Source organism: Apodemus sylvaticus, chromosome X, assembly GCF_947179515.1.
Source record: "Apodemus sylvaticus chromosome X, mApoSyl1.1, whole genome shotgun sequence".
Classification (NCBI taxonomy): domain Eukaryota; kingdom Metazoa; phylum Chordata; class Mammalia; order Rodentia; family Muridae; genus Apodemus; species Apodemus sylvaticus.
In genome coordinates this window covers 65,809,646-65,827,629 of record NC_067495.1, presented here as the reverse complement: position 1 = coordinate 65,827,629, position 17,984 = coordinate 65,809,646, and the positions used below count along the sequence as shown (strand labels likewise).

Sequence of the window (17,984 nt, the reverse complement as noted above, 5' to 3'; positions counted from 1 at the left end):
TCCTCGCAAAAAAGCTACCTTTGAAATGCACAGGAAGGCCATCCAAAAACATACCAGATGTTTTCTGGTATGAATGTTTGATAGATTCTAACCTCCTCAACTCTGTCAAGCTTAATTTTATTCCTTACATGTTTTCCCCTCTTTCTTGAATTCGTTTGATCCATAGTCCTATCTAAAGTACCTTTTGTGCAGTGTTCAAACTTCTGACAGTCAAGTCTTTTCTCATTGGGTTTGCTACTTGCTCTCTTTGCCTATATACTTGACTTTTTTACCCACGGGGCCAGTGTGTTGAATCCTGACATGTCACTAGTAATATGCCATTTCTCTTTCCTAGTCTCACTGGAAAGGATGGGTTAATGAGACTTGAATTTGAATACTTTCTTTGCCTCTTAGCCAGTTATGTCAGTTATTGGGCATTACTTACCTGTTGATGAACCTCAGACTTCCCCATGAGATTTTAAAATACTATATGTTGTTAATTGCTTAGCAGTAAACATAGTGTTTATATATGCTAACAGTTAAGCGTTTTAAGTAGCAGAAACACACATTTTTATTTATAACTTTGGTAGCTAGTTGTATGAAATTAGAAATGTCTTTAGTAATTGATTGTCTTTTGTGTACTTTTATATAATGAATTATGGTTCTTGATGATGAGAATTCCATTTCAAGGTTTGAAGGAGCCAGTTTCTTGAAATAGTCCAGTGTTTAAAGTATTGGGTAGTACAGTGTTCTTGCTTTTATCACTTAAAACATGCACAACCCTTTTACATTTTAATGGCTTCAAAGTAAGATTTGTGACTTGTCTATTTTGAATAAATTTCCCCTTCTCTTTCCTTTGACTAGAACTGCTTTAAGTATTATATGAGCGACGATATCAGCCGTGACTCAGATGGGATGGATGAACAGTGTAGGTAGGTAATACATTCTCATTTCATATTTATTGTTGTCTCCTTTAGGGTAATTATCAACTTCATTAGATGAATGTTTTTCCTCCCCTAAGACAAGTGTTTTGTGTGTGTATATGTGTGTGTAACAGTCCTCACAGTCCTGGAACTTGCTTCGTAGACTAGGCTGGCTTTGAACTCACAAAGATGAAACTGCCTCTTCTTCCCAATAATTGTCATTAAGGACATGCACTCTTGTTAGATTCATCTTTTAAATTTGTATTAAAAATAATTTAAAATCATGTGTCTTTATGCATGTGTGTCTATGTATAATTATGAGCAATTGTATTCTGTTACCCTTGGAAATCGGAGGCTCTAATGAGCTGTCTGATGGGTGCTAGAAATCAAACTTCCTTGTGCTGCAAGAGTGCTAGGGTCTCTTAATTCCTGAGCCATCTATCCAACCCTCATAGATCTCTCTTCTGTAGAGTTTTCATTGTTATGTTGGTTGTCTTTTCCAATAAAACATTTTTAGTTTTAAATTTCTGGTAAAAGTAAGCAGATCATCTAAATTACTACCTTGAAAATGCTGGAAGGAAGTCTTAAATTCTTTTATCAATAAAGGCATTAAAATTACTTTCACTAGAAATAACATTTTAATCCTTAAACCATTTCAGATGGTGTGCAGAAGGTGGGAACTTGATTTGTTGCGACTTTTGCCATAATGCCTTCTGTAAGAAATGCATCCTGCGCAACCTTGGTCGAAAGGAGTTATCTACCATAATGGATGAAAACAATCAATGGTATTGCTATATTTGTCAACCAGAGCCTCTATTGGACTTGGTTACTGCGTGTAACAGCGTCTTTGAGAATTTAGAACAGTTGTTGCAACAAAATAAGAAGAAGATAAAAGTTGACAGTGAAAAGAGTAGTAAACTCTGTGACCAAACACCCAAATTTTCTCCAAAGAAGAATAGTTCCAGTTGTAATGGAGAAGAAAAAAAATTAGAGGAGTCCTGTTCTGGTTCTGTAACGTCTACTTCCCCAGCACTAACTGTGCCTAAAGAGATAATTAAGAAGACAAAAAAACTGATTGAGACTACATCCAACATGAACTCCAGTTACATTAAGTTCCTAAAGCAGGCAGCAGATAATTCAGAAATGACTTCTGCTATGAAATTGCGTCAACTTAAGGCTTTTAAATCTGTGTTGGCTGATATCAAGAAGGCTCACCTTGCATTAGAAGAAGATTTGAATTCAGAGATCCAAGCTTTGGATGCTGTACACAAAGAAAAAAATACCAAAGAGCTTAAAATCACAGATGCTAAGTCTGAAACAAAAATGCGAAAAGGGGAAAAGTCCTATTATACCGAAAAGAAAGAATTTTTAAAGTTAGATCCTAGATCATCAGTAAAGGCCATAGATGGTGAGCGCATCCCAGGAGAAGAGCACAAAGCACATAAAAGTCCTAGCGGGGAACATAAGGGTTCCGGTAGGAAAGATGGCCCTCAGTATGAACCCACCAACACTTCTGAGGACTTAGATATGGATATTGTGTCCGTTCCTTCCTCAGTTCCAGAAGACATTTTTGATAGCCTTGAGAGTGCTATGGAAGTTCAGAGTTCAGCTGATTATCAAGGAGATGGCAACAGTGGGACTGAGCCTGAACTGGAGAGCTCATCTGTAAAATTAAACACTTCAAAAGACAACAGAGGAAATATTAAGTCAAAAGTCACAGCGAAAGTAAGAAAAGAATTATTTGTTAAACTTACCCCAGTTTCCCTTTCTAATTCTCCAATTAAAGGTGTTGACTGTCAGGACATTCCACAAGAGAAGAATAGCCGCAAGAGTTCTGGGGTGGCCCGTAGCTCAGAGAAATGTAGACCCAGAGAGGGAATTAGTGATAATAATGAGCATTCAGTTGAACACGGTGTCACAGTCCTTTTAGAAGACTCTGATCTTCGAAGATCCCCACGTGTAAAAACTACACCGTTGAGGCGACAGACAGAAACCAACCCTGCAATGTCAAATTCAGATGAAGAAAATAATGAAACTGTGAAGGAGAAACAAAAGCTGTCAGGTCCAATAAGAAAAAAGGATAAGCGAAACTCATCTGACTCCGTTACTGATAACCCTAAACCTCATAAGGTACCCAAAGCTAAACGACCAGGGATTGGGGATCAGAATTCAGATTCTGATGAGATGCTAGCAGTCCTCAAAGAGGCAAGTCAGATGCGCCATAGTTCTTCATCAGATACTGACATTAATGAACCACAAACAAATCATAAAAGTCAAGCAGGGAAAGATGATAATGGAAAAAGGAAGCGGAAAAATTCTACTTCTGGGTCAGATTTTGACACTGAAAAAGGAAAATCAGCTGAAACCTCTATTATCTCTAAAAAGAAACGCCAAAACTACTCAGAGTCCTCTAACTATGACTCAGAGTTAGAGAGAGAGATAAAAACCATGAGTAGAATTGGGGCTGCCAGAAAAAGTGTTTCAGATAAAAAAGAACAGGACTTATCCGAAGATGAAAAACAACGCAAAAAAGTAGTGGATATTGGAGGGCATGAGAGGGCGAAGACAGCACCAGAAAGGCCGTCAGCCTGCGACACTGGTGACGCCGAAGGCAGGCAGGGAGGGAGTAGTTCTGCAGCAGAAGGTTCCGCTGAGAAAGGCAGGAGTGGAGTGGAATGCCGAGAGATGCTTGGTAAGAGGCAGCAGCCTGGTGTTTCCTCTGATGGTGCTGAAAAGCCTTCAGGGAAAGAGGAGAATGTCAATGCCCCAGAAGACAAAAGAGTTACTAAAACTAAAGAAAAGACTAAACATTTGAGAAGCAGAGCATGTAGGAAAGTAAAGAGTGGAACGTCTGTTGTTGCTGATAGATTTCCAAAGAAAGACCAGAGTGATGAGTCGTCTGAAGGCGAAAAGAAGCAGAGCAGACAGAGACCTGGAACAAAAGGAAAGAAAACTCCAGAATTAGAGGAAGAAAGAGTGAAGCGAGAGCAGGAGTATGAGTCTTCCTCTGATGGGACTGAGAGGCTGCCCGAGGGAGAGGCTGTTGTGTTCTCTAAAGGCATAAAGCAAAGCAAAACTGATACATCTGAGGGAGCGAAGAAAGGCAAAAAATGGAAGGATAAATCATGTGAAAAGAAGGAAGAATTGTCCGATAGTGTTGATAAACTGCCAGGAAAAAGAGATAGTTGTGACTCTTCTGAAGATAAGAAGGCCAGGAATAGAGTGTCTCTCAGAGAGAAGAAACAATTCAGCTTGCATGCGAAGAGTTCGGGGAAGAGGCCAGAGTGTTCCTCATCGGACACGGAGCGATCCTTAAAAGGAGAGCGCTGTGACTCTACTGAAAAGAGACCGAGAAGAATTGACTTGAAAGAAAGAAGAAACTCCAATTCAAAGAGAAGTGCCAAGGAAAGAAAGAGTGCGTCATCATCTTCTGATGCAGAGGGAAGCTCAGAAGATAATAAAAAGCAGAAGAGACAAAGAACTGCAGCCAAAAAGAAGGCAGGCAATACCAAGGAGAAAAAAAGAAACTCCTTAAGAGCAGCTCCTAAAAGGAAGCAAGCCGACATTACTTCTTCATCTTCTGATATAGGAGATGATGATCAGAATTCTGCAGGCGAGGAAAGCAGTGATGAACAGAAAATCAAACCGGTGACTGAAAATGTAGTGCTGCCTTCACACACTGGATTTTGTCAATCTTCAGGTATGCAAGAATAAATTTCAACCTTAGAATTTATAATCTGCCCCTTTTTAGAGTTTCATATTGTTGATTTTCCCCTGTGGAAGAGAAGTCCATTTAAAATGCCTGTTTGTTTGTTGTTTTTTGACACTGGGTTTCTCTGTGTAGCCCTGGCTATCCTGGAACTCACTCTGTAGACCAGGCTGGCCTGGAACTCAGAAGTCTACTTGCCTCTGCCTCCTGAGTGCTGGGATTAAAGGCGTGTGCCACCACTGCCTGACTTGTTTTTGTTTTTTAACATCAAAATTTTAGATTAAGAATGCTGGCCTTGTATTAAAAATAGATCTAGGAGCTAGAAAGATGGAGTAGAGTTCACTTCCAGGTATCCAGTTGAGTGGATCCCAAACACCCAATCCTCTCTTACTCAGTCTCCAGGATGTTTGCGCATAGGCGCAAATACTTGAACTACAGGGATATACACATAATTTAAAAAAACTCCAAGGTATCCATGTGATAGAAAATGTTTTAGTTATCAGGTTAGTTGGGTAAACCCCATTAAAGATTAGACTGTAGGAATGGAAAGTTATAACTATTTATTATTGTATGCAGTGTTACTGTTAGGGAAACATAGGTAAGTGATCTGATCTAAACACTCTTAAGATTATCTTCTGTGTTTAAATGGCTTTCCTGGTGTATTCTGCATATTTAAAACATTATACTGATTTTCATTTCCTAAGCCTTCTCTCTTGAGTTCTCTTGAGTTCTCTCTCTCTTCCCTCCTTCCTCCTCCCTCCTCCCTCCTCCCTCCTCTCTCTCCTCCTTCCTCCCTCCTCCCTCCTCCCTCCTCTCTCTCCTCCTTCCTCCCTCCTCCCTCCTCCCTCCTCTCTCCTCTCTCCTCCCTCCTTCCTCCTCTCTCCTCCCTCCTCTCTCCTCCCTCCTCTCTCCTTTCTTCTCCCTCCTCCCTCCTCCCTCCTCTCTCCTCTCTCCTTTCTTCTCCCTCCTCCCTCCTCTCTCCTCTCTCCTTTCTCCTCTCTCCTTTCTCCTTTCTTCTCCCTTCTCTCTCCCCTCTCCTCACTCCTCTCTCCCCTCTCCTCCCTCCTCTCTCCCCTCTCCTCTCTCCCCTCTCCCCTCTCCCTTCTCCTCTCTCCTCTCTCCTCTCTCTCTCTCACCCTGTGTGTTTGTGTAGCATGTGCTCACAAGCAGGTCTGGGTATGGACTGGCAGAATCCAGGGCCTCATGTCTGGTAGGCAAGTGTTACACCACTGAGCTTCATTCTTGTTTGACATGTTAAAGATTCTGTTTTTCTCTTCTTAATTATTGGTTCATGAATGTTTTGCCTACACGTATGTCTGTGTACCACATGTGTGCCTGCTGTTCTTAGGGTCTAGAGGGAGGCTTTAGATTCCCTGGCCCTGGGGTTAACAGAAGTTTGTAAGCCATTATATGGTTATTAGGAGTCAAATTCAAGTCCTTTGCAAGGACAGTGTAACTGCGGCTTGTAACTGCTGAGCCATCTCTCCATCGCAATCATTCGTCTTTTATGTATTTTTTATTATTTTTTTGTTTGGTGTTATATAAGACAATGTCTTGCTATATAGCTCTGGCTGGCCTGAAACTATGTAGACTAGAGCAACCTCCAACTTGTACTAATCTTCCTCATGAGTACTGAGGTTATGAGTTCATATCACTTTGTCCATCAGAAAGTTTCTGTAGTTCTTATATTTGAAGTTATAATACTTTGTGTAATAAGTAATAACTATTCATTAGACCTTAGAAGATGGCAACTTATGGCAAATACCCAATGAGTGTATTTTCCAATAACCCCATGATTCAGTACTAGCCCTGCTCACTGTGTTCCATTTTGGCCAGTAGAACTTTGACATGAAGCATCAGTGCTCTGACTAGGTGGTAATTTTTTCCTAGGGCTATATATCAAAAAAGCTTGAGCATCTGTCACTTAATCAGATGCTAATCCTTCAACAGTTCTTATGAGCCAAACCTTGTTGCTTGTGAATTTCTTAGGACCAAGTAGAATACCTCGGATAAAAAAATAGAAGATAATTTGCTATGGAATTTATCCTACTAAAACCTGGGCTTTGTCAATAAAAATATCCAAATGCAACATAATTTGAAAGGTCTTAAAAGTGAATACTATTCACAAAATACAGTTTTTGAATGTAAGCCTAGGTATGAGCCACTGAAGGAAAACATTGCTTAAGAATTAATTTACTTGTATTCATTTTCTTTGTCCAAATTAACTTTATGTGACAAATTTAGAACATTTTAATAATGTCCCTTCCCATAATGAGCTTAGAAGGTTCCAATTTATTCAGTGATATTTGGGCATCTCATAGCCACAACATTTTCCTAGAAATTGCAACTTGAGAATGGCATGAACAAGGATGTCAGGCATGATACCAGGAGCTATAGTCTAATGCACGGAAGAGTCGCTCAGTATTTACTTAAGAGTCCTTGCCGCTTTTGGAGAGGACCTGAGCTTTATACCCAGCACAATCATTTGTGACTCGGAAAACCTAAGGAAAATAAAAATAATCTTTAAAATTGCTTTTTTTCTGAGCACAGTAGCTCATTCATATAATTCTAGCTCTAGGTTAGGATTTGAACCAGACTCCTGCCTGCCTGCCTGACTACTCACTAAGTTTCAGGGAAGCCTGAGCCACAGAATGAGACCTTGGCTTTAGAGACCAAACCAAACAAAAATAAAACTGAGAAAGCTACAATGGGGCTGTAAATGAGCCATTTAAATAAATTAAGAAAACTTTGGAGAGCATGTAGCATTCAAATTTGACTTTGAAGTTTACACAGTAAAGGACAGCATGTCAGCTGGCCTGATGGTAATGTAAATCCTAGCACTCTAGAGGATAACGTAGGAGGATCACTGCAAGAGATCTGAGGTGGTTTTGGGCTACACGGAAACTTGTTTATCAAGCAGGGCTAAATAGTGAGACCCTTTCTCATTTAAAAAAGGGATTGAGGGAAATATAGTTAGTAATATGCTTTTTCAGTAATGTTTTTTCCAATGGGATGTTTTATAGGTATACTCAGGGTTATTTTGACTTTTGGAATTTAGCTTATTAGTATCCAGAATCTGTAGGTATTCATTGCTCTTAGCACCTCTGCCTTACATACACTAAGCAAGTGCAGTACCATTGGGCGACCTTCCTCAGCCCAGTGTCTGTGATCTTTATATAGATATTTTCTTCCATTTTCCTGAATCATTTTGTAATTGAAAATATGGCAAATAAAAGGGGGGGGAGGGTCTCAGATACTCATTTGTGGTAACTTGTGTAACTAATACAGTGTCAAATCCAGGAGACTGGAGATTTATTTATATTTCAGTAGGTTTTTAAAAATTGTTAATTTATATGTCTGTTTGTGTCTCTGTGCCCTTGTGTGAGTGCCCACAGAGATCAGAAGAGGGTGTTGAATTTCCCTGGGGTTGCAGTTAACAGTGGTGAACTGCCTGTTAACGGTACTGGGAACTGAACTCAGATCCTATTAATGGTCAGCAAGTACTCTTAACCACTGAGCCACCTCTCCAACCCCTTCAGCATTTGGTTGTTTTCTTGACATAGGTCTGACTGTGTAACCCTCCCTGGCCTGGAACTTACTATGTAGACCAGTTTGATCTTGAACTTAGATATTCTCCTGTGTCTGATTCCTGGGTGCTAGCCTTAAAGGAATGTGCCACCATGCCCAGCCCAAGCTGGCCTTAATTTATGATCCTCTGTTTCTGCTGGTCTACTGTTGAGATTACTGGTGTAAACCACCCTACCTAGCTTGAATGTAGTATTGTATGTGCATTCATTCTCCATCTTCCAGTACTGTGTGTGTGTGTGTGTCTGTGTATGTATGTGTCTGTGTGTCTGTATCTGTATGCTGGTTTATCTAGTGTGTCGCACAACTGTGTCCAAATGTTTCCTTATTATGTGCCCCCCTCCTTCTTCCCTGCATTCTCCTATCTTTGTCTTCATTATTAATTAACGTTGGCTAGTCATTTGCTTTTATAATTTGTTAGTTTGAGATTGGTATTTGTGAGCTTTCCCTTCTCATTTTAATTTTAGAATTAATAGTGAATATCAGCATAAGAAACCATATATACTTTGGCTTGCATAATATTGACTAGAGTTTGATATTTAATTTGTTCATTTGAGGTAACATTTCTGTACAATGAAATGCACAGGTTCCAGTGCTCCTGCCTTCTCTTTGTGTGTGTGTGTGTGTGTGTGTGTGTGTGTGTGTTGGGGATATGATCTGGGATCTTGTAAATATTAGGCTAATGCTCTACCTCTGGATTATAACCTCAGTCATCTCCTTAGATTTTAATCAAAAGAATAGAACTTTTAAAAATGAAATAAATCTTAGTGCACTTGAATGTCTTTCTGAGTACTTCAAGTCACAGCTTTTGTATGGATTCAGGTATGTTTTTCAATTATTTGGCACTACCAAAATAGTAGAAGCAGTTTAGTTATTCTTCAGTAATACCAGAAAAAAGATAATCCCTGTTAACTTCAAACTTTGAGGAAATTAATACAGTTACTTTAACAACAAACCACTGGCAATGATGGCAATTAATAATCATTTCTGAAAATACTTGCCTTTAAAATTCTTGTGCTTTGAAAGAACCCTGGGGAACATGTGAGAGTTTACTGCTATTTCCTACTGGTCCTTCATAAGTTTCCCTTGCAGTCGTTTGATATTTCAACAGTTTTATATAGAGTCTACTAGTTTGCTCTAACATTGTTGGATTTCAGTTTTATCTTATATAGTTTTACTTGTATAGACAATTCAAAGCTAATTTTAAGTATACTTTTCCCCCAAGGAGATGAAGCCTTATCTAAATCAGTGCCTGTCACAGTGGATGATGACGACGACGACAATGATCCTGAGAATAGGTATGATTCCATGCGTAAGGAACTTAAGATTATAACACACCCTAGGCATGGGCGCAAACAGCAACAACGCAACAACAACCAGGTTATAAAAACCAAGAGTTCCTGCCTTAGAAAAACTCGCGCACAGTCTTCTTGCAAGTCTGAAAGAAAGGCCAGAAAAGGGGCCAAAGCTCAGAAACCCTAAGAGAAAGTAAATATATTAACACACCTAGCATAGGGTGTGTTATAAACAAAGAACTGTCAATTAATGTTTCCATGTAAACTGTGATAATTTTTTGAGACTTTCAATTTTGACAGATTAATTTTAATGCAAGTAAATTCTAATAAATGACAACAGATATCTCTCTTTGATTATTGTTTTGTCATTCAACATGGTAGTCCTATTTATGAAGACCTGTGAAGAGTAAATAAAGATGATTCATATACTTAAGATTAGGAAATTGCTTTCAAAATAAGTATCAGTTGATAAGTTATCTAGACAGATTCATATTCTAATATTTCTTTTCAAATAAAATGGAAGTAGGTAGTATGACATTATTAACTTAAGACTTAAAGAATTGGTTTAAGTGTAAACAATGAAGCCTATATAGTTTTAATCTAAGGGATGGCTGAGAGAGGAAAGACACCCCTGTCCCAGCAAGTCAACATGCTTCTACATACATTTTAATCACGTCTCATCCTTTAGGATAGTAGTCATAGTACTCAATGAGGAGATAAATATGATAGATATGTATAGTGGATGGACAGCTTCTAACCTTTAATAATTGTATGACCTCAGGCTGGTGACTTTAACTTCTTTTGCCATAATTTTAATCTGTAATATTGAAAAATTGATAGTATTTGTCTCTAGTTCTGGTCCTAAAATATGTGATATCCTAGAGATAATCTTAGCAAAGAACACAAAAATGGCCATCTATTCTTAATAGAAAGCTGTCGTTTTTAAGAAACTGAAAATAATATGTGCTTGCTGTCAGCATTTTGTGAGAGATGCAAAAAGTGCTCTAAGCACATCTGTTCTCTGACCCCATTTTATGTCTTGCTGATACCAGCAGGCTTCTGTTAGTACAGAGAATAGGTGAATTATTAGGGTGAATGGTCATACTTACTTTTACTCTTAATTAGAGCTCATGTGTAAAGCCAAAGACTTGGCCTCTGCTTTCCTATTTACTTTCTTCTTACAAATGTCTGTCCACGTTATTTGATGGGATAATACGAATGAACCCTACAATGGAAGGTTGAAAGCATACCATGTTTTGTCAGGGATTTTAGTATACCATCATTGCTAGATTTTGAAAGCATTTAGAACTTATTTGTCTTTTAGAATGCATTCATTTTCCACTTACACAAGCTGCTGTTTTCCTTTGAATCACAAGTCTTCCAATGACACTAGTTGTTACTTCTACTTTTCAAACTATGGGAGATGAACTTTTCTATTTATCCACCAAATAAGCATGTTGTCAAGTTATAATTTTTGTTATGGCTTATCAAAACTTCAATAACCTTTTTACATTTAAAATGAGTGGATTCTATCTCTCTGTAACTGATAACTATTTTATTGGATAATTTCATTAATTCAATTTTGTATTTGTGATTTTTTTTTTAAATGCAACCCTGGTGGTTATTTTGAATTTCATTTTGAGCATGCCTTTATACTCAATGTGCTTTCATAAAACTTACAATTTATAACTTGTTTAATATCCACTATACCAAAGAAGCATCTTAATATGCATGGTATCACTGATATTACTGATGGCAATACAGATAGATACCCCTTTGCACTATTTAGTACAGAAAAATTATGGGAGTATATTTAAATATGCACTAACCAACTTCTAAAATTTGTTTGCAGATCATGATTAAGTCTTGGCATTTTTTAAATTTCATATTTCTTGGGTGAGATGTATCATGGTAGAGAGCATATTGTAAATGTAAATTTGTACACAATTGTATCTTTGTGTGTGAATTGTGTATAAATTTTATATGCTTTGCTTTTAAAGTAGTATTGTTAACCTATGTCCAGTGTTGGTGTTTATTAAGAGGTAAATAGTGTATTGTTTCAAATGCTTAACTTTGGATGCAATAAATTTCTGTAAAACATTTTCTTGTTCAAGCATTTAATTTTAATTATATATCTCTCAAAAAAGTTCATAAGACTTAGTGAGAATAAAGATATATGGCCTAGTTTGTAAGCAAAGTTTTCTCCTTCCTGAAATTAAGGTAGTCAGTACTTTAGATATCTAGCACACATATGCTTAAGTTTTTGTGAAGGCTTAACAAACAGTTCCTTTTTTTTAACTTTTTACCTTTAAAGCTGTGATACTAAGAAAATACTAAGCCTTTTGAGGTCATTAAGAAAGTCCTATCTTCATCCTAGTGTATGGATCGAGTTCCAGGACAGTCAAGGCTACACAGAAAAACCTTGTCTTGAAAATCAAAACCAAAATTAAGTGCCCATCTTCAGTATTTTATTGTAAATAAATAAATGCCTATTAAACATTTAAAAATACACATATTACCATTGTCAGGTAGAAGGGTCCTATTTATAAATTTCTGTTTAGGTGACCAAGTATAGTTTGTTGAAACAGAGTTGTCATTTTTCTGATTGAGCTTATTTTTAAGATAAATAAAATTAGTGATCTTAAAATTCGAAATTCACACAACTGAGAATTTACCTCAGGTTTTTCATGTTAAGCTTACATATTTCTTAAGAGATAGTATAATAATAGCAGTGCCAAATACTATGTGTTTCCTTTTTTCGAGACAGGGTCTCACAATATATAGCCTAGGTTAAACTCATATATCCCCCTGCCTCTGCTACCTAATTGCTGGGATTAAAGGAATGTATTGCCCACTGTTTGTAAGAGTTTCTTAAGTTGCTATTTATGTCAGTTGTATGAATGTGTCATTACGGTAAGGTTTCATTTGCTTTTGGATTTAGGGTTTTGGGGTGTGCGTGTGTTTGCGTGTATGCGTGCGTGCGTGCATATATGTGTGTGTGTGTGTGTAAGATTTATTTATTTTGTATACTGTGTCCTGTCTGTATGTGTGCCTGTAGTTTAGAAAGGGTCCCAGATCTCATTATAGATAGTTATTAGTCACCACATGGTTGCTGGAAATTGAACTCAGCATCTCTGGAAGGGCAGGCATTGCTCTTAACCTCTGAGCCATTGCTCCACTCCCAGTCCCGGGATAGTTTTAAATTGCTCTTGCTTTGAAGAGATAGCCATGCAATTGAAAAAAATTTGTTTACAAGTCTTAGCCAAAGTTCTCGGAACTAGAATGTTTCAGAATTTGAAGTTTTTATAAGATATTATTTATACTTGCCTAGACTTTACTGTTTGAAAAGCCCAGATCTACATATCCAAAAATTTTCAGAGCATATCAGATTTGGGGGATTAGGAGTATTTGATGTATACTTACATTGTGATTTCTTTATGTTTTCATCATTATATCTAGAGACTTAATCAAACATTTCCCATTGTATATATTTTTAAACTTATACTCTTAGTGGTTCTCAGTAATAGAATATTACTGTCTGTTCACAAACACACACATTCTTAGTTTATTCTTCAAGAAGATGTACATGGATTTTAGTAATATTGTACCTTTTCTCAGATTTTCTCTGAATGACACTAAATTAATTTTTCCATAAATGTAAATCATGCTGTGGAGATTATTGATAAAAGTTTTACTAAGAGAATGAGACCCTTGTTTCATTTGGCCAAGAAATACACAAATTATTTTGACTTCTGTTTGTATGAAGGGGATATTCTACTAATGAAGATGTTGTACTATTAACACAGCTTAATTACATGGGAAGAGACTAATGATTCTTGGATATTGATCACTGTGTGATTTTAGTCCTTAATGTGGCTTAATGAAAGCCACATTAAATACATTTCCAGATGGCCCTCTCCTATATGTCTTTATTTATTCTCTATACAAATTTGTTAGATCTAGAACTTTTTTCTGTGGCTTTTTGTGTTTCAATGGTACTTTTTTGGTTGGTAAAAGTATTTTGAATCTTTTTTAAAAATTACTTATTTTATATATATATGCTGTTAACATCTTCAGACACACCAGAAGAGGGTATTAGATCTCATTACAAGATGGTTGTGAGCCACCATGAGGTTGCTGGGAATTGTACTCAGGACCTCTGGGATAACAGTCAGTGCCCTTAACCACCATACCATCTCTCCAGCTCAGTATTTCGCATCTTTTTTGCACTTTAAAAACAGACTGCCTTTGAAGTAAAGAGTTTTGTTTCTCTTTCTCTTGGAGTAAAGGTTTTAGGGGTTTTAAATTACTTCTTTTCAATTACTTTGTCAATATGGTTCTGGTAAGTATAGTCAATTAAGTCTCATCATGGTGTCAAGCTATAGGTAGTATTCACTGGTCGATGACTAAACTGAATGTTGGTGTCACCAACTTTCTTCGTTGTACTGGACAGTTCATCAAAGAAAGAAATGGTATTTCTTTTATTCTTATTTTGTGGGTAGAACTTACATATTATACTAAATAGACTTTCTTGTTTGGTAACATTAGGACTTCAAGCAAATGAGGAATAGTCTGCCAAGAAAGTCTGTATGTTAGTGTTAGCAAATGTACTCGTTTTTCTGACTTGATATCCTTTGATTTTAAGTTTGATATTTTAAAATTAATACGTTTTAATTTAATTCTGCTTTTATTTTTCAGTATAAGAATATTGAATAAAGAATGCATTCTTTAATATGACTAATTGTCCTGTATTTATGTTAATATATTTTTTAAATAAAATTCTTCTAAAAGCTTAGGTTTTTAAAAAGGATTTATTTGTTTATTTTATGTATATGAATGCTCTATCTACATGTGCACCTGAATGCTAGAAAGGGGCATCAGATGCCAGGATAGATGGTCATGGACGACCACCATGTGGTTACTGGGAATTAAGACCTCTAGAAGAGCAGCAGACTGTGCTCGTAATGTTTGAGCCATCTCTCTAGTCCCCTAATTTTTCTTTAATAAAGTCAGGAAATACTCTTTTTCTTACTTTCCTTTTCTCTTAATTTTTTGGTTTTTGAAGACGTTTGTGTGTGTCAGTCTGTCTGTCTGTCTGTCTGTCTGTCTGTCTTTGTAGCCTTGGCTGTCTTGGAAGTTGCTCTGCAGACCTGGGTAGCCTTAAACTCAGATCTGCTTGTCTCTGCCTCCTGAGGTCTTGGGTTAAAGGTGTGCACCACCTTGCCTAGATGAAATATTTATTTTCTTATTAGTGTGTTTTAAGCAGAATAGCCCATGTATAAATTATTAACAGCCATGGGTCACAAAGAGCCCAGGAGCTCATTGTTTAGACCAGGCTGGCCTTCAACTCAAAGCTCCACTCTGCCTCCTATCGTGCAGGGATAAAAGGCATGTGCCACCCATTATCTTGGACCCTAACTATGAGTTCACATAGCTAGTCCTGAATTTTTTTTAGAAAATAATTTTGATATTAATTTTCCTGGTAGTCTCAAGAGGAAAGGAAACAGGGCTGTTTGTCACTGAAACAGACATTATAGGACATGTGTTTAGAACCGTTGTTTAGATTTTGGTTATTTACTGATTTGTTCATGATTTTTGGTCTTGTTGGCCACAGATCTTCATGCTTTAGTTACCTTTTTTTTTAAAAATAAAACTTCATATCAAGGAGTTTTGAACCTGAATTAAAATAATACACATAAAAATTTAAATATTCCTATAATTTATGAATTTTTCAAAAATCTAACTTTTGAAGAATATGACATCGATTCAAACATTGCTTTACACTCTTCTCTGAGGACTTTTTTCCATTGTTTCCTCAGTGAAAATAGTAAACATTCCATAGTTTCTTGCCTCTGAATTGTTTTGAAAGGTATAATGTCAGATTTTTATCTTACAATTTCTTGAAACTATGTTGTCTAAATATCATGCATTTAAGCCAACTATTTTATTTTACTTTGTTAACTGTATATTCTATTGTGATACAACATGTAGGCACCAACAATTCTAAATATATTTTGTTGCCTTTATATACAGATAAACAGTTCATTGGCCTTATAAAAATGTAATTTTAATTTGACAGTTTTCTTAAGTCTGTTTTTAGAGACTTAAATAGTGAAATAGTTATAGGATAATAGGATACATTTTCAGATTATCTTTTTACTCTTAATTTAGAGATACAGGCATAGTGGAGTATAGATGCTTATATTCATCTTTTAAAAATTTTTTTTAAAAGCCACACTTTTATATCTTTAATTTCTAAAAATATAAAAATTTAATATCCCTGAAATGAATGAATGTATGTATGTATGTACAATCACACAGACACACACACACACACACACACCATTTAGAATGACATTGATGTGTCTTTCCATGGTACCATTAACGCAGAAGTAGTTAATGATTAGAGAGATTAGAGCGACTAGCATTAGCATACTGAAATTCAATGGCATATAGGATCTTAAGCTCTCTTCTTGGCTTTCTCATACTATCATTGTTTCTTTGATTATGTCATTTGTTGTCTCTAACTGGAATGTAAGGTCCTGACCTCTGGCTCTAACATTCTGTGTCATCTTTGTTATGGCTTTCTCTAAAGCTCTATGGTATAGGAGATCCTTTCTTATTAAAATAGTTCTGTTTTCAGCTATTGATTTGCATACCAACAAGAGGAAGTTTCCTTCTTTTTCCTGTTTGAGCACTTTAGTACGGCATTCATTTTTCATTTCATTTTTAGATAGAATCATAATTTCTAACAGTTTTTTTGGCTTTTTAATTTTGATTTTCTGATTGCTTGTTTTTTATTAGGCTCATTTCCTATTTTGCTTTCTCTTTAGTAGATGAGGTGTAATGAGGCATTATCTTAGTGTTCACTGTGTTAATTAGAAGAATTAGTTTGTATGGATTTTGGGGTCCTATTTTCTCATTCATCAGCCTGATTGATTGTGGGTTTTATTCTCCCTCCCATATTGTTTTGCTTTCTCCCCTTTCCTTTCCCTCCCTTTCAGGAAATTGGAGGCTCTTTTTACCTTGGGCTCTGCCCAGGTTTGCCTCCACAAGAGTGGCATGGCCTGTGCCTTTAATGCTTGTGATAAGAGTCCTGACTGCTTTGGATGCTCTACCTTTCCCAAGATATAATTTTGATCATTGAGATTCCAGGGGCAGTACCTTGTTGCCTGGATGAGTTTCCCAGAAACGTCCTGGAAAGCCTCAAGAAAGGAAACTTCAGAGCAAACAGAATCAACTAGGGATCATGACTATACATCCATCACATGCATACCAGCATGGGTCCAGCCGAGGCCTCCAAAATGATGCTTTGCCAGCCTCAGCTGGTTCTCAAGTGATGATGTCTTTGAAGTCTCTGTGGCCCGTGACTCCAGAGTTAAGGTAGTGGAGTTTCCCTTTAAAGCATCTCACAGCAGGCTTTTTAGGTGGGACAGATCTCACCTCAGCATGCTTGCTGACTACTCAGGCTGAAAGTTGGCCTCAGCCCTTCTATCCTTTGAATGATCATTTTGGCTTATATCAGGTTTTGTTACAGGTTAGGATTATAGCCATCATTCATTGTTGACCTTTGCAATTTACTTTTAATTATATATATATCTTGATGTCAGTGTGTGCTTAGGAGTGCAGGTGCCCACAAAGGCCAGGGATGTTGGGTGCCCCTGGTGCTAGAGTTCCAGATGGTTGTGAGCTGCCTGATGTTGGTGCTTGGTATTAAATTCATGTCCTATGGAGGAGCAGTACTTGAGTCTAATTGCTGTCTCACTTCTCCAGGTCTCATCAGTTGTAATTTATGGGAAATGAATCAGCTTTATTAGTAACCTTGATTATAAATAAGATTTTCCTTTGATGAAATAATAAGTCTCCACTAGTCTAGATTTAACTAGTGATGGAGAAAAAAAAACCGTTCTCTGAAATTTGTGGTTTGTTTGTTTCTAAAGTGACTATAGTTATTTCCCATATTACATATAGCATTACTGAAGGTTGTTGGCAACTTGTCATTCTAATATGTGGATTTGATTTTATTTTCTGTTATTTATTGTACAATTTATTAAGTAATATTGTATCATTATTTACATTAATATTCATTAGACCATGAGAGTTAGGTAGATTTATTTATTCTGACTTCCCATATTCTTAAGAATCTAGATTTTGAAAGAGGAAAAATTATGTGGTTGCTTACTATGTCAGTGAGGTTTTATAGTTAGGGTTGAACTTTTAAAGAGTTTAATTTGTGCTCATAAACTAGCCAGATGACTGTATTGACATTTATAGTAAGTAGATTCAGAATGTAGTAGTTCTGTTGGCTCTGTAATGTCCTATCTAAATGGTGTTGTATAAATCTTGTAGCTTCTAGTGAAATACAGTTTTTTATTTTTAATCTAAAACTCAATACTTCTGTACAAGCTTTATACATATAGGATCATTTATCTAGAATGCATTACCTAGTTTATTTTGAGAAAAAATTTTCTGGCTCATAAGAAGTACTGTTAT

General features: G+C 36.6%; 1 protein-coding gene across 10 annotated transcripts in view; it reads left to right on the top strand.

Moving 5' to 3' along the window:
• Atrx (ATRX chromatin remodeler) overlaps window positions 1–17,984 on the top strand; it is a 137,527-nt gene that overhangs the window by 50,043 nt on the left and 69,500 nt on the right. For all 10 annotated transcript variants that reach the window (XM_052171710.1, XM_052171708.1, XM_052171703.1 and 7 more), the window contains 3 exons: window positions 844–911; window positions 1,562–4,602; window positions 9,422–9,494. In XM_052171710.1, coding sequence (XP_052027670.1) covers window positions 844–911; window positions 1,562–4,602; window positions 9,422–9,494 — 3,182 coding nt within the window. The remainder of the gene's footprint in view (window positions 1–843; window positions 912–1,561; window positions 4,603–9,421; window positions 9,495–17,984) is intronic.